General features: G+C 41.8%; 2 protein-coding genes across 3 annotated transcripts in view; one reads left to right on the forward strand and one right to left on the reverse strand.

Annotated features, from left to right (window-relative positions):
- Positions 1-8,234, reverse strand: part of AKNAD1 (AKNA domain containing 1) — a 35,461-nt gene extending 27,227 nt beyond the window's left edge. The window contains exons 1-4 of the mRNA XM_021690293.1: positions 7,254-8,234; positions 5,082-5,121; positions 4,542-4,690; positions 4,383-4,445 (exon numbers count right to left, since the gene is read on the reverse strand). Of these exons, the coding sequence (XP_021545968.1) occupies positions 4,383-4,445; positions 4,542-4,690; positions 5,082-5,121; positions 7,254-8,234 (1,233 nt within the window). The remainder of the gene's footprint in view (positions 1-4,382; positions 4,446-4,541; positions 4,691-5,081; positions 5,122-7,253) is intronic.
- Positions 1-16,729, forward strand: part of GPSM2 (G protein signaling modulator 2) — a 99,201-nt gene that overhangs the window by 13,175 nt on the left and 69,297 nt on the right. The window contains exon 1 of one of the 2 annotated variants that reach the window (XM_044914574.1): positions 6,021-6,045. The exons of the other annotated variant lie outside the window; for it this stretch is intronic. The gene's annotated coding sequence lies outside the window, so the exon portion shown is untranslated. Of the gene's footprint in view, positions 1-6,020; positions 6,046-16,729 lie in introns of those variants that run through there. 2 annotated transcript variants of the gene reach the window in all.

Raw genomic sequence — 16,729 nt, forward strand, 5'->3', positions numbered from 1 at the left:
CAGACTCTATCACCTAATAATTGTATGATTTTAGTCAACTTGATCTCTAAACTTCAGTTTTCTCATCTGAGATAATAATAGCCCTCACCTCATACTGTGAAAATTAAATGAGTTAATGCTGAGTGCCAGGATCGTCATCATAATGATTACTTCTGATTATTAAAAATGAATAAACAAGTTTGGAAACATATTGGCCATAGGGCATACAAAATGGCAGGTGTGGTAGATATTTTCGATGTCCCCTGCCCAGATGCATCCTCCATCTTTCTCTGTGCCCCAGCCAGGAGGCTGACCTTCAATGGACTGCATCAACAGGCTCCCTTGCCCCAGCATTGGTTTCAGCCAGTAGAAGACAACAGGAGAAGAGAGAAATGAAGGATGAGGTAGGGGTCTTTATTTCCCTGATGTCCTCCTGCCTGTATCAGCTTCTCCTACCACTATAGCTACTCTCCCTGGGCTCCAAAATCTGCTCTTCCTCCATCCCATTTGCCCCACTGTTCCTTCTATGAGATGCTCTCTGTCCCTTATTGGTTTCCCCTAACCTTGCCTGCACTGTTGTAAATGAGGCCTTATTAAACTCTCCTCAGTTGCTCCACTGGAGTAAACCGTCAAGGTCCTGCCAGGACCCTGACTGATACTATAAATCTCACAGATAACGCTCTGGTTTCTAGCTTGGGAGGTGGAAAGAATGCGAAACCCTTGACTTAAAACGAGGAATTTGAAAAGACTAACAGATGTGAATGAAGCTGTCAATGTTGGACGAGTAGAATTTTCAGTGAGAGCAGGAGAGCCAAGTGAAGATACACACAAACATTTGGAGCTGTAGATGAGAAGTTAGGACCAGTAATTTAGGAACTGGTAGATGGTGACGGCAGTGTGAAAACCGTGAGAAGGAATTAGGTGTTCAAAGGAAAGAGAAAAGAGAGAAAGCCAATCACAAATTATCATTTAAGATCTTGGGATTTAAATTGTATTATATCTCCAAAGAAGATAGAGCGTGTTTTTTAGCCATAAATGTACTTCCTCTAATTCTCATAGCAACTCTGGGGTGGGAAGACACACTTCATGTCTTAGATCATACAACCAGTATGTAGAACTAGAATGTCTGCTCCAACATCCAAGTGCTTTCCATTCTGTTGTGCTGAGGTTAGTTTTAGTTTTTGATTTTTGATTTTTTAAATTTATTTATTTGACAGAGAAAGAGACAGTGAGAGAGAGAACACGAGCAGGGGGAGTGGGAGAGGGAGAAGCAGGCTTCCCGCCGAGCAGGGAGCCCAATGCGGGGCTCGATCCCAGGACTCTGGGATCATCACCTGAGCTGAAGGCAGACGCTTAACAACTGAGCCACCCAGGCATCCCCTTTTTTTAGATTTTTTTTTCCTGAGGTTAGTTTTAGCCCTGTCTGGCCTTCTTCTAGCACTGAATCAAATGGGCCTGGAACTCTCAGGCCAAGGCTGACACTGTCAGGAGTCACCTTGACTCTCCTCTCCATCCCAGCACAAATCCCCACAAATCATCTAGCATCAAGGAGAAACTTCCTGGATTGAAGCCTCAGAACACTAATGCTTGGTACCAGTTCCCTCTGCTTTGCTCAGCCCTTTAAAAATCTGTGTTCGGGGCGCCTGGGTGGCTCAATCAGTTGGGCATCTGCCTTCAGCTCAGGTCATGATCTTGGAGTCCTAGGATGGAGCCCCACATCGGGCTTGCTCAGCAGGGAGCCTGCTTCTCCCTTTCCCTCTGCCACTACCCCTTGCTTGCGCACTCTCTGTCAAATAAAATCCTTATAAAAAATACAATAAAAAAAATCTGTGTTCTCCCCGTTCCTGAAAGCCAGGATTTTTTTTATATCTCCTTTATCATTCACTCCTTAACTCCGGCAATCTGGCTTCAACAGATCTACCACTTCATTAAAACTGGGCTTGCCAAGGTCCCTCATGATCTCTTGTTGGCCAAATCCGATGCACTTCTTGACTTTTTCCTCCTTATTTGAACATCTGATGATGTGGCCATGCCCCCTTCTTTTCTTTTGGCTTTAACAGCTCTGCCCCTTGTAGGTCTGCCTTGATGTTTCGGGTCACTCCTTGTCAGTCTCCTTTGACTCCCTCTTCCTTTGCCTGCCCCTGTTTGCTGATTCTTTCCTTGTGCCTCTTTACTGCTTACTTTGCATGTTGCCTGGGCAATCTCATATACTTCATAGCTTCAACCCACAGCTATACCCAAATTTACATTTCTGCCCAAACAACCCCTCTGAGGCCCAGATCCATTGGTCTAATTGCCTACGGGATCTCTCCAATTGGATGTCCTATAAGGACCTCAAAATGAACTTGGTGCCTTGCCTCCTGCTCGCCTCCCACACCCACTAGGAACTGGATCTTCCATTTTTAGTCCGGACCTTGGTTGCCCAAGCTAGAAATCTGAAACTCATCCAAGCCTCCTCCCTTCCTTTATGTACTCCTCTTAATCTGCCACCACTTGGTTAAACTCTTAGCTGTGTTCCCCTCTCAATCCTCATTGCCAGTTTTGGTTCAGGCCCTCATAACTTGCTACCTGGAGTATGGCTTCCTAGCTACAGACTTGCCCCCAGTGTGCTCACCATTTCTTGGCTTTCAATCCTCCAATGTTGCCCCATCACTTAACCTCAGGGTAAAATCTAAGCTCCTTAGGATGGTTTAAAGGTCTTTCATGATGTAGTGCTTAACCCCTCTCTCATTTCCTCTCTCTCTTTTCACCACACTACCCTGAGCTCCATCTGGCCAATTACAGTGCCATACAGTTCCTCAAACTATCAGCACTCCCTGTCCCCTGTGCCATTGTACCTGCTGATTCCTTTTCTTGGAACACCCTCCTGCCCCTACTTTGCCAATCTCATACATATTCATCCTACAGTGTCAAGCTCACAGGTCAGTCACTTCCAGGGAGCCTTCCCAGGTGCCCTCGAATTGGCAAGGGTGAGCCTCTTCTAGGCTGCCATTAGCATTATATGTAATATTTCTCGAGCTTCATGTTGCTTACCTGTTTATCTTTTTTTTAATTTATTTTTATTTTTTTATTGTTATGTTAATCACCATACATTACATCATTAGTTTTAGATGTAGTGTTCCATGATTCATTGTTTGTGCATAACACCCAGTGCTCCATGCAGAACGTGCCCTCCTCAATACCCACCACCAGGCTCACCCATCCTCCCATCCCCGCTTATCTGTTTATCAATCTGTTGTTCCTAGGAGACTGTAAGCCACTTGAAACTGTTTCTTCATTTCCAAATCCCTAGTACCTGGTAGAATGTCTGGGACATAGGAAGTACCTGATAAGTGTTTGTTGAATGAATGAATGAATGAGTTATTTAATTAATATGAAGAACGAATGAATAATGCACTGTTGCATTGTGTCTCTTAACATTTGAGTCCTCCTGGTTTTTGTCTATGCTGTCTGATTTCCACTGCACAGCCTGCCCTGAGCTTTGCTTGTGGTCCTTCACATCGGGACTTCTGACCACCTGCCTTCTGATCACCTGTTGCTGACCTAATGGCCTGAACAGCATCTTTGACTCTGCACATTTCTGGCTCTAGCAATCTCAGCTGTCTGCCCCATTGCCATGCTCCACCCCAACTTCCCACAACCCTGGCACTGATGAACAAGGCTGTGTGGTTACAATATAAATTAGTGATTTGATTAAATGCAACAACAAGCAAGGATGTGACAGTCACAGATTTTGATCTGAAAAGCATAGCTTTAAGATCAGTTTTAAGTTTTCAAAGTTTTATATATTGAGTTGTCAGGTACTGGGAAATTTTATAACCTGTATCCCCCAGGACTCAACAACTCTGGATGGACTTGCCCTTTATAACTGACATGTTATTCTCTTAAGTCTACCATGGTCTCAGATTTATTGTGGGGTGACTGCTAAGAAATAATAGCCATAGGTAATAGATTCCCCTGAGAATGAGAGAGGGCTAAATACATGTAGAAATAGAATTCTAAGCTCTTTTAGCCCCTGTAACACAAAGCCCCCAAGCCTCAAATAACCAAAGAGATCCTCAGCCTCAGTGTGTTGGGAGGCTTGGTGGGGGGATGGGAAGATGGGGAAAGTGGAAATAGTGTAAATTAAACACTAACAACATTTCATACTAGTTACCAAATATATCAAGCTTGAAATATGTTATTAAAGATCTTAATTCATCATTAATAATTAAAAGCATAATATATGTAAGACACAAGGCCAGGCCTCTGGAGGTCACTGCCCTTAATCTTCAACAAAGTATTTCCACCAGAACATTTCTACTCCCACCAATGTAGAGAAAACATGGTGCTATAAAGTCATTTGTATTTACCCAAGTCAAATTCCCTAACAGAGATGTTTAAAACTGGATAAAATTTATTACCAGCCTCTTATCTTGCAAATGATAGGGAGAGTCCTCTGCTATGCTTTTGGAAAATTCTTGTACCTGCAGTGAAAAAATGCAATATTTCATTAATGGCAAGATGTGTTATGTCTGAATTTGGTCACTTCTATTCATCATAATAAGCTTTAAAAACATTACTTTAGTCTTCAGTTGATCAGTCTGTTCTTTTAACTTCTGGCACATCTGTTTCCCCTGGGTTATCTTCTGAAATATGGAAGAAGAACTTGGGAAAATGTCTTTCTGAGACATTGATGACACCTTAAAGAGACTCATCTCTGATTCTATTCCTGTATAAGAAAGAGTAAGTTTTGGCTTCCATTCATCTCAATTTTACTGCAGATTTATTAAGTACTAAAAACAGAAGTCCGTGGCAACGACCACCATTTGCTATTTAACAAAAGTTTTCAAAATGTATATCTAAATCAAAAAGGTTTAAAAAAATATTAGTACCTGGGATGCCTGGGTGGCTCAGTCAGTTAAGCGTCTGACTCTTGATTTCGGCTCAGGTCATGAGCTCAGAGTCGTGAAATCGAGCCCCACATCAGGCTCCATGCTCGGCATGGAGCCTGCTTAAGATTTTCTCTCTCCCTCTCCCTCTGCCCCTCCTCCCATCTCCTCTCTCTCTCTCTCTCTCCCTCTAAAAAAATAAAAAAATCAAATCAAATCAAATATTAGTACCTGTGAGATGTTCTTGGTGAATATGTATTGTGGGCTCCATCTGTACAATTAAAGGATAAGAAAACACTATTTATTGTTAATGCCATTATTCAAAAAGATCCAAAATGTGTGGTCATCATGGAGGTGGCCCAGAGTTGTGTCAAGAGCTGGGTCCCTGATGCCAAGGTTGAATTCCACTCTGACACTCATCTGCTGGGTGACTCAAGACAATTACTTCATCACTGTGAACCTCAAATTCCTCAGCAATAAGATAGGGATAGAAATAGAACCTACCTCCTAGGGTTGTTATGAGGATGAAATGTTAGGTATTACCATAAGATCTGGCACGTGGTTAAAGCATTCATGACACATCAGCTGTTACTACTACCATGTTCGATAGTATTACGGGGACTACTGAAACATTTCTCCCAAAACTGGACCATAAGCTCCATGAGGGCAGGGACCACTGTTGGTCTTCTCACCAGCCCTGTGGCCGGTGTTCTCACTAACACTGTGCACACAGTAGCCACGCTCTAGAGAATAATAAAAAACTGTAGGCATTAAGTTCCAAAATGTGAGTCAAGATAGTGATTGTTTACTCACCACAGACTAACAGGACAGGAGCTTAAATTCCAGAGTGACTCACGCTGAGGTCTTCCCACTGTTCTCAACACAGAAAGCTCAGAAACATGCTCGTGCCCGAGCGCTCAACGGTGGTGGTCAAACTAGACTTTGGTTATGACGAATACCTCAATGGTATGATGGATAGTCTATTCTCCAGCCTTAATCGACAGGACTAGAGAAAATCAGACACTTGACTTTAGGCTGCCACAGCCAGAGAGAGGTGAACCTAATATCCAATCTGTTCCTACTCATCTCCAGGCCCAAGGACTGGGCATCCCCAGGGGTGTTTTCCTGCAAGCCGAATGAGGACCCCTGAGACTTGCCAGTGTCAGACACAGAGAAGCACACCAGTCAAGGCCAGGTGGGCTGCTGGCTTCAGGTGTGTGGGGGGTGGGCGTGGGTGGGTGTTCTGCACAGGCTCCCCAGAGCATTCGGCTGAAAGAGAGGGCTGAAGCATGAAGGGGTGGAAATGGAAACAGGCAGAGAGTGTTTTCCAGTTCAGATCACCCTTCGTACACAGCTTAAGGGAAAGATCATACTGTGTGGGCAAAGTGCCAGAGAACTAAAATGTTTACTTTGATCATTAATGCGAATTTACCTAACTACTGAACCTCAAGTAATCAATGAGGTCCCAAGCCTCAATGTGTTGGGAAGTGGGATGGGGGGATGGGAAGATGAGGAAAGGGGAAATAGTATAAATTAAACATTAACAAAATTTGGGCTTCGGGGGCATCTGGCTGGCTCAGTCGGTAGAGCATGCGACTCTTGATCTTGGGGTGGTGGGTTTGAGCCCCATGTTGGGTGTAGAGATTACTTTAAAAAAATAAAGAAAATCCCAATGTAAGCATTAAAAAAACTGCTACTAAATAGTTGCCAATATAGGAAGCTTGGAATGTTATTAAAGACCTAAGTTTGATTTGATTTAGCATTAATAACTAAGTATGTAATATATGGAAGGCAGAAGGCCAGGTCCCTGGGGGAATTGAGCAATAGAATGATGAAGACAAAGTTGCTGCCCTCCAGAGTACTCAAGTCTAGTGGAAGAAATGGATATTTCCAAATTATCATGATCCAAAGCAGGCTGACATAAATAAATGCTCTGACAGAAACCTAAACAACAGAGGATGTGAAGACTGACTGGGGGTGGGAGTGAGACTCAGAAAGTCCCCCAGCCAATGGGGAATTGAAGGGGGCCATGAAAATGCGCACGTCTTTGACAAGCAGAGGTGGAATGTTCCATGTGGGGCAGGAGCTCCAAGGGTGCGGGCCCAGAGAGCTTGGGGACCAGCCACTTCACTGAGGATGACTCCTGGGGGATGAGAGTGAGGTTTATAAGGGTAGGATGGAGCCAAAAAAAAATGGGGAAACTCAAATTCCAGGTCAAAGAATTTGGAGTTTATTCTATGATGTGTTGTTGTTTGTCCAGCCCCTGATTCTTCTCAGGAAGACACCCACTGAGCTTCTGAGAGGTCAAAGATTAGGTCAGTTCCATGCACCTTGCAAAGACCCACACTGTACGGATGAGAAGTGGCCCCGATCATGCATTTCCTGGAGACCACTTTCACTTACCTCTATCTGTTGTGAAGGTTCAGCAGTTTTCCTTTTCTGTCCTTGTCTTTCAATACAGTTTGACCTAGACATGCTTTCTAAAATATCTTGCACAATAGCTGACTTATCTCTCAATTTAGGAGAAAAGCTGGCTTGTTTATCTGTTGTAAGTGGTTTATTAATTGTTTTATTTTTAGGGACTTTCCCTTTGGGAGCAACCTTAGGGAAATCAGATAACTCGTAATGAACCAGACTATGGCCACGTTTGAACCCAGTGCCTGAAACTGCTTTTTCGGTCTGCAGTTTCTGGGGTGGCTGCCCTTGGCAACTTATTGGTTTATCATGCGAACTCTTGATTTTAGTTAGAAAATGTGAAGTTTCTTGATGGCTGCTCTCTCCAGCAGCCTCTAAGTCAGAGGCGTTTCCTTCTGTCACAGTTAGTGAACAACAGGGCATATTGCTGTTTTCACCACCCCTTTTGGGGCTCAGTTGGTCTGTGAGTTCTGAGGTTTGTTCTTTTGGCCAAGAATTCTTAACATAGCGCAAAATAATATTTTTAACAATAGCTTCATCAGCACTGTCAGCATTAGAAATCTCTGGGAAAGTTTCACAATTAATGCCTTGACCTTTTAAGAATTCCTGATTGGAAAGATGATGGAGTAAAATATCAGAAATGTTTGACTTGGAAGGGCCTCTTTCATTAGCCAGAATATCAAGATTTACAGTGGATTGTTTCTCTTTATCATAGTTTTTGTTGATAACAGTTTTAGTCATTTTACCTAGAGTCATGACCATGTCTGCATTTCTGCAAGTCTCTTTATATGTAGCCTTTTCTTGAAGGTCATCTACTGTTAAAGGAATTTGATTTGAGACATCAAGGATGTCATTTTTTGAGGTAAAATTGTAATCACTGTATATCTTAATTTGGGAGAAATCCCCATCAGAAGGCAAATCTTTCTGTTGCTTAGAAGTTGTATCTTCTAAGAAATTGGCTTTGTCCATGTATGTGCAGCCTGACCTCCTTCGTCCCTTGCTGCCTATTCTTGATGTTCTTAATTGTAACAGTAGATCTTTTGGTTTTCATTGATTGTCTTCATTGTGTGTCCTATTCTGTGCAAAATGAGAAGAACCTCGTTGTTAAATACATTGGAATAATGTATGAAACTATGCTTATATTGCTGTTTATGCCAGAACAAAATGGATGCTTTTCATTTAACAAACATAAGGCAGAACACTCAGCCAAGTGGTATATAAGCAAGGAATAAAGAAAAAAAAAAGTTGGGAGGAGGTTTTACATTTTCTTATTCATTAAATTTTGAGGGAGAATTTGGTCTCTAGTTAATGACCAAATATTTATCAATCTCTCCTTGGAAATGCTATTTGGAATTTATTCTCCCAAAATAGGAGCTTAGGATGCAAGTGAAGGATTGCTACGTTAAAATGCCAGGGCTGTCACTTGTCCAACACATCACTGACAGGCCTCCACACTGTGTGTTACTGAAAGCTGGCTCAGCTCAAACATAACCACCAGCCTTCTCTGTTCTGGGGCTTTTTCTTCTGTCCCTCCAGACATTCTGGTCCCCTTCTCCTGATTTTCTCTTGAAGGTTAAAGGCAGAGAAAGACTAATAGAAATATGACCGAGGAACAAAAAGTCCTTTTGAACACCCAGAGGCCAGTCTGCCGCCAAGCATCCCTCTTCTGATTAAAACCCGAGCAGAAGCCAGTCGGAGAGGTTACCTTGCTCTGAGCAGTCCTGACTGGTTGCCACAGCCTGGTGGTAGCAGTGTATCTTAGGGATCCTCCTGAAAATGATCAGAGCAAAACCATCCGCCACTTGGTATCAGTCTTTCTTTCTTTTAGACAAAATTGAAAACATCCATTTAGATATCTCCTCCTGATTTGTGAACTTTTGGAACAACTCCTTAGAAGCAGTAAGATTTCCTCCAGTTTTAGGTGGAATAACTGAGACTCTGACTCAACCAGAGTCCTGCAGCCACCCGCTGCCTCCCTTGCCCATATAATGACAGGGTTGGATGAGCGGATCTCTGAAGCTGTCTCCCCCTCTAAATTTTCATGAGTCTGTGAACTTGTGGTTTATTAGATAACCTGAAAGTCTAAAATAATATGTCTGACCAAAAAAAATGAGCTAAGAAAAAGGAGTACAAACTAAATGCGGTAAAGACGCTTACAGAACCGTGTTCAAAAATCTTAATTTGTAGATATGTGCCAAAATTAGAGAACTCAAATCAAAAAGATATTTTGTTTAAAGCAAGGGGGGGAGGGGGAATGGAGGGAGGGGGAAGAAGGGAAGAAGGGGAAGAGGAAGAGGAAGAAGAAGGGGAGAAAGGAATAGGGAGAGTAGAAGGATGGGAGAAGAAGAAGAAGAAACACTGCAGGATTACTTTAAATTATTTAGTGCCTAATATTTACTGTAAAGTGAGGTATATCTTCATGAACAGAATCATAGGTTACTCCAACCCAAATTGAAGAACAAGGGAAAATGCTTCCCAGGAAAGTCAAAAGCACAGTGGGAAAGCAAGAGTTGAGAGATGTAGATGTGAATTCTGACTTCTCTACTCATTAGCTATATGCCATCGGGCCAGTTACTTAATTTTTCTGAGTCTTAGTTTCCTCTTCTGAAAAATCAGAATAATACCTAGTTCACGGGATTGCTAGAAGAACATGAGATCATGCATGTAAAGCTCTTGGCATAGTGTTTGGCACAGAGTGAGCATTCAATAGATGATAGTTTAAAAATGAAAAACAAAAACAATCTCAGTGCTGGAATACTGAAGAATGCCCAGATATGGAAGGCTAAGTACTCTATTTGTGGGTATATCTAAAGGTTAAAGGAAGAAGTAGCATATCTGAGACATGATTTCTGTAAGAGTTTTAAACTATTTTAAAAATCTACCTGTAAACGAATATGTTGTTTGATGGTGAAAACTATCACTAAATAAATTTAAATAGAATGTGTCCAAGACATCCAAATGGCCGACAGGTACATGAAAAGATATTCAACATCACTCATCAACAGGGAAATGCAAATAAAAATCACAATGAGATATCTATCTAACACCTGTTAGAATGGCTATCATCAAGAAGACAACAACAAATGTTGGCGAGGATGTGAAGTAAAGAGAACCCTTATAACACTGTTGGTGGGAATGTAAATTGGTTCAGCCACTATGGAAAACAATATGGAGATTCTTCAAAAAAATTTAAAATAGATCTACCATATTATCCAGCAATTCTACTTCTGGGTATATACATAAAGAAAGTGAAAACAGGATACCAAAGAGATATATGCACTTCCATGTTTATTGCAGCATTATTCACTACAGCCAAGATATAGAAACAACCTAAGTGCCCATCAGTGAATGAGTGGATAAAGAAAATGAGGAAGAAGGATATCCTTCCATTTACAACAATATGAATGGACCTTGAGCACATTATACTAAGTGAAATAAGTCAATCAGAGAAGCAAATACTGAATAATATCACTTAGATGTAGAATCTAAAAGAGCCAAACTACTAAATACAGAGAGTAAAATGGTGGTTACTAGGGGATGGGTGGTGGAGGGATAGGACAGATGTTTTTTAAGGGTATAAATTTTCAATGAATAGTAAATAAGTGCTAGAGCTCTAATGCACAGCATAGTGAATATAGACAATATTGTATTATAATCATAAAACTTGCTAAACTTAATTATTCCAACCACTAGAAAGAAATAATAATTATGGGGGCGCCTGGGTGGCTCAGTCGTTGGGCGTCTGCCTTCGGCTCAGGTCATGATCCCAGGGTCCTGGGATCGAGTCCCACATCGGGCTCCCTCCTCGGGGGGAGGCCTGCTTCTCCCTCTCCCACTCCCGCTGCTTGTGTTCCCGCTCTCGCTATCTCTGTCTCTGTCAAATAAATAAATAAAATCTTTAAAAAAAAGAAAAGAAATAATAATCATGTAATATGATAGAGGTACTAATTATCACTACAATGGCAGTCATATTACAATATATAAATGTATCAAATTAACATGTGTACACTTTAAAATTACATGATACTATGTGCCAAATATACTTCAATAGAAAAGTCTGATTTCTGAGGGAAAAAAGAGTATCTTTAAGTGCCTACAGAGAAAGGAGAAAAGAAAGATGAATTCTACTCTTGCAGGACTTTTAGTGACCCAAGCTACGGCCCCAAACTCATCCTCATGCCTTCTTTGTATCTTGAGATACACTTTGCTGACCTCTAAGCCCTTTTTGCTAAGAAAATACCCTTTGTTAGCCGGATCGTAGTTTCTCAAATATCATCCCACTTAAACTGATAAAAATTTAGTTTTTGCTAAGAAAAAGAAAAAGAGAGAGACTACCAAGATAAGCCAGAAACCTGAGGAACTCTCTCATTAGACATGGGAAAATAGCTTCTCATATTATTATTGTTATTGTTATGTGTGTGTGTGTGTGTGTGTGTACACAAAATATCAAGAGGATTTTGTCTGTTAAAGGACAATCTACATCCTTAGCATTATAATTATAGGGCCTCTTACAGGTAGATGGAAGGAACCAGAACATCTTCTCATGTCAAAACCCAGCTCAATCTCAGAATCCAATGGCGAATCCAAAGAGATTCTGGTCAGAACCCAACAGAACCTTTCTGTAGACCCAATTTGATTTGCTGAGTTCAGGTGAACACATTTAGGGCCATGACCGCTTATGTAGCTATACTGACCATTATGTGCTCAGCAATAGCTCACAAATCACCCTGAACGCTGAGCATATGAGGCTAGCACATCCCAGTGACCCAGCCCTGTGAAAACACTTCAGTCCGGGCCCTGAGCAACAGGTGCTCACCATGTTGATGTCTATCCCTTGTGTGGTTTACTTTTTTATAAAGTCTGAATTTGGTGTTGAAGTGCTGACTTATGCTCACTAATTTGTCCAGTTTAAGAGAAGGTAACCATGGTTGGGATGACTAGGGATCTGATGGAATCAGTTAAGAATGTCTATAGGAGACAAAACCAAAACTCCTTATTGGTTAGAGGTCAAACATGGTCAGCGAATCATTGTTTCTGGGTGGTAGGTGATGTTTGTTCTATTCACTAAGCCCATTTAGTGATAATACAATGTTATGTATCATGTTCTATATTGGAGGATTATTTCCATCTTTAAAGGAAAACTGTGGGACCGGGTGCCTGTGACAGTCACTTAATCTCATCCCTAATACCCTCTGTTCTGTGTTTAGACCTTTGCTAGCTTCCAGACAGGCTATGACCCAAGAGGCAGAGGAAAAAGCAGACATTGTTTCTACCCACCCTTGCAAGATGCCCTCCACTAAAGTATGAACCACTTAACACTCAGGTCTTGAACCCCACTCTTCTAAGATCAACCCTATGAAGTATAATAAAAATAGTTGACTGTTGGATCCAAATTCTTCTTACTCACTCAGGAAAAATGTGAATAGATTAGAGTTAGGAGCTTTAAGTTCATGATCCAATGATTTTTTTTTTTTTAAGATTTTTTTATTGCAGTGCCTGTGTGGCTCAGCCGTTTAAGCATCTGCCTTCGGCTCAGGTCATGATATCAGGGTACTGGGATGAAGTCCCAAGTCGGGCTCCTGCTCATCAGGGAGTCTGCTTCTCCCTCTCCCTCTGCCCTTCCTCCCCCCACTTGTGCTCTCTCTCTCTCTCAAATAAACAAAATCTTTTTTTTTTTTTAAGATTTTATTTATTTATCTGAGAGAGAGAATGGGAGACAGAGAGCATGAGAGGGGAAGGGTCAGAGGGAGAAGCAGACTCCCTGCCGAGCAGGGAGCCCGATGCGGTACTCGATCCCAGGACTCCAGGATCATGACCTGAGCCGAAGGCAGTTGCTTAAGCAACTGAGCCACCCAGGTGCCCAACAAAATCTTTTTTTAAAAAGATTCTTTTATTTGGGGGGCACCTGGGTGGCTCAGTTGGTTAAGCATCTGACTCTTGGTTTTGGCTCAGGTCATGATCTCAGGGTTATGAGATCGAGCCCCACATTGGGCTCAGCTCAGAGTCTGCTTGGAGTTCTCTCTCTCCCTCCCTTTCTGCCCCTCCGCCTGCTCTCTCTTTCAAATAAATAAAGAAATAAAATCTTTATTTTTTATTTTTAAGTAATCTCTACACCCAACGTGGGGCTCAAACTCGCAATACTGAGATGAAGAGTCGCATGCTCTACTGAATGAGCTAGCCAGGTGCCCCTGCAACAATATACTGTTCCGCCTAGAGCAATATGCTGCTTTAAGTCTTCACCCAACACATGCCACAGTCAACACAAAGAGGTAAAACAATAGCGGTAGCAATAGAAACTCACCTCCATCTTGAGGGTCTCTGGACATCATAGAGTGAACCTGAGCTTTTCGATACAGATGAACAATCTTTTAATTATAAATCATTTTTCTTTTTTTCAATAGTAGGAAGTTGGCTGCAATTAAATAGAACAAAAACTGAGCATCCAAATCATGGTGTGCCTGCTTCTTCCGTGTTCCTTCAATTGCAAGAAATTAACTTTGAAGACTACCTAAGGAACTTCTGATGTGATCTAAACTTGTGTGTGTGTGTGTGTGTGTGTGTGTGTGTGTGTGTGTGGTCTCTTAAGAGCATTCAAAAATACTTAGTTTGACTCTTTTATTTTTCAAATTCCCTCTATTTCTAGCTCAGGTGTCTATTTACCCACGAAGGCAAATAGGAGATGGTTCAGAATAATATGTCCTAGGCCACGCCCAGAGGCTAGGTATTCATGGATTTTGTATCCAGTGTATGGTGTTTCTGGATTCAAGTATTTTCAAAGGTAATGTGAAACATTACCTCTGCAATGACTGCATTTGATTATGTGCTGTAATGCTCTCAGCTAACTTTATCTCAGAAGTGTGGGTGCCCGCAAAAGCAGTGTCTATAGCTGTAACCATACACCTTTCAGCATGGCCGTCTGGTTTTCTCCTGTCATTGAGTGGCAGGAGGGAGACACTGTGTTGGAACAACAAATCAACCCAGTGTTCCCTTGAGACCCATATGGGTATATTATTTACAGCCCGCCTTGGAGATGTAGGCCTTTGGTAAGTGTGCATGAATCTGATGACCACCTGTTACAAATTATTTACCCTGAAACTATTTGAAAATTCTGAGCGAAAAGCTTTTGAAACTGTGAGTGAACAGTATTTGGAGAAGCTTCCTCCCTGTGTTTTACCAGCAGCCCTTGCTTGGTGTCCTCCCCCCGTTGGGGGTCAGTGCTGTCTCTTTATCCAGTTTTCCCGTTGACATAGCCATGCAGTCATCTTGGATGGTCTAATTTGTGCTGTAAAGCACAGACCTTTGCTGTGCTTTGGAAACAGTTAGAAAACTCCTGCCAATTGATTTTCTAAAAATAATTTTAATCACGAATTTTAAAGAACATTGATTTAAAGAAGCTTTATTTAAAAAAAAAAAAAAAGCCTTGTCCTTTCCCTAAACTTTCTTGCTTAAGTTTGGCAACCCCCAGCGATAAGGGGGCCCAGAATATTAATTATGTCCTTGTAGAAAAATAATAGCACTACTTCCTTAACCCCTTTCTTTATAAAAAGCCCAGAGACTCCCCCCAACATGACTATGATGTAAATATTACCTAATCCAATGCTGAAATGCCAGTTTTTATTGGACAATTTTGCTTGCTATATTAAGATCCTAGAAGTGACAGCCATACAAAAGGAAAATAATGCTTAGCATTCAGCCTATTATGATTGGCTTGTGTAGGCTTCATAAACCCAATTAAGGCACACAATATCCAGATGAGGTGTTTCTTCACCACTCAAGCAATATCATCATCTCCGAAATGGTAACTCAGGACAGTGTAAACAATTTAGGCCAGGAAATAATTACCAGCTCAAAAGATAACAGTGCTTTGCATCTAAATAACACTTTTTAACCACGAGTATCCAGCCACATTACAAACTCTAAACACTCTCAGAGACTTAATAGGTATTTCCCTTTAACCTCAACAGATTGAAAGAGAGAAAGCAATTTAGTCAAAATTACACAGAGGGGCACTAGCAGGGGGGATTTGTCCCTTGGATTCTAGTATTAAGTGGAAAGTAAAGAAAGCAGTTTTATGGAGGGCGCACTACGTGCTGGGATTGATTCATCTCATCAATCCTTTCCATGGCTCCTGAGATAAATACTCTTATCATGCCCGCTGTAGGCTAAGGAAACGAGCTCAAAGGAGCAGCTAGGACAGCTCAGTCTGATTCCAAAGCCAACTTGCTTCCACTCCTATGAGACCACGTGTCACAAAGTGGAAGAAGAAATAGAAGTGGTCAGAAGCAACAGAGCTTTTTTTTTTTTAACAGGATTGGTTATTAATTTTCTATTCCTGCTGTGGCCAATTATCCCAAACTTAGTGGCTTAAAACAACACTAATTTATTATCTTTCAGTTCTGGAGGTCAGAAGTCCAAAAACGGGTCTCAGTGGGCTGAAAGCAAGGTGTCAGCAGCCTGCATTCCTTCTGGAGGCTCTAGGGGAGAATCCATTCCCTCGCTTTTTCCAGTTCTAAACGTGATCTGCATTCCTTGCCCCGGTAGTCTTCCTCCATTTTCAAAGCCAACATCACAACGTCTTCAAATCTCTCTCTCTTTTTTAAAGATTTTATTTATTTATCAGAGAGAACGTGTGAGCGCGCGCACAAGCAGGGGGAGTGGCAGGCAGAGGGAGAAGCAGGCTCCCTGCTGAGGAGGGACTCGATTCCGGACCCCGGGATCATGACCTGAGCCGAAGGCAGATGCTTAACCCACTGAGCCACCCAGGCGTCCCACCATCTTCAAATCTCTTTTTGACTCTGACCCTCATACCTCCCTCTTTCACTTCACAGGACCCCTGTGATTACAAAAATGGGTCCACCCAGATAATTCAGGATAACCTCCTCCCCTCAAAACCCCTAACTTAATCACACCTGCAAAGTCTCTTCTGACCTGTAAAGTGATATTCACAGGTTCCAGGGATTAAGATGTAGGCATCTTTGGGAGCCATTATTTTGTTTATCACAGTACTCTATTTTATATTTTGGAGAATTCTTAGAAAACCAGGACCTATGCCTCATCATTTCTTCCCCAGCTGGTATCTCTTGTGCCTGTTACCCCCAAAGCCCCTCTGAAAATGGAGCTTTGTCATCTCATGGAGTAAACTTGTTGAGATACAGTAAATACTATAGGAAGACATACCTCAAAGTGGAAGGCTTAAAAAAAAAAACTGAATGATTGGGACACCTGGGCAGCTCAGTCGGTTAGGCGACCGACTCTTGGTTTCAGAGTCCTGGTCTCAAGGTTGTGAGATGGAGCCCCCTGTGGGGCTTATGCTCGGTGCAGAGTCTACTTGTCCCTCTCCCTCCCCCTCTGCCCTTCCCCTGCCCACTCACTCATGAGTACTCTCTCTCTCTCTCTCAGATAAGTAAATAAATAAAATTTATTTTAAAAAAATAAAATAAAAAACCCATAAACAATAGCTATTT

The sequence above is a fragment of the Neomonachus schauinslandi genome, chromosome 4 (genome assembly GCF_002201575.2).
Source record: "Neomonachus schauinslandi chromosome 4, ASM220157v2, whole genome shotgun sequence".
NCBI classification, from domain to species: Eukaryota; Metazoa; Chordata; class Mammalia; order Carnivora; family Phocidae; genus Neomonachus; species Neomonachus schauinslandi.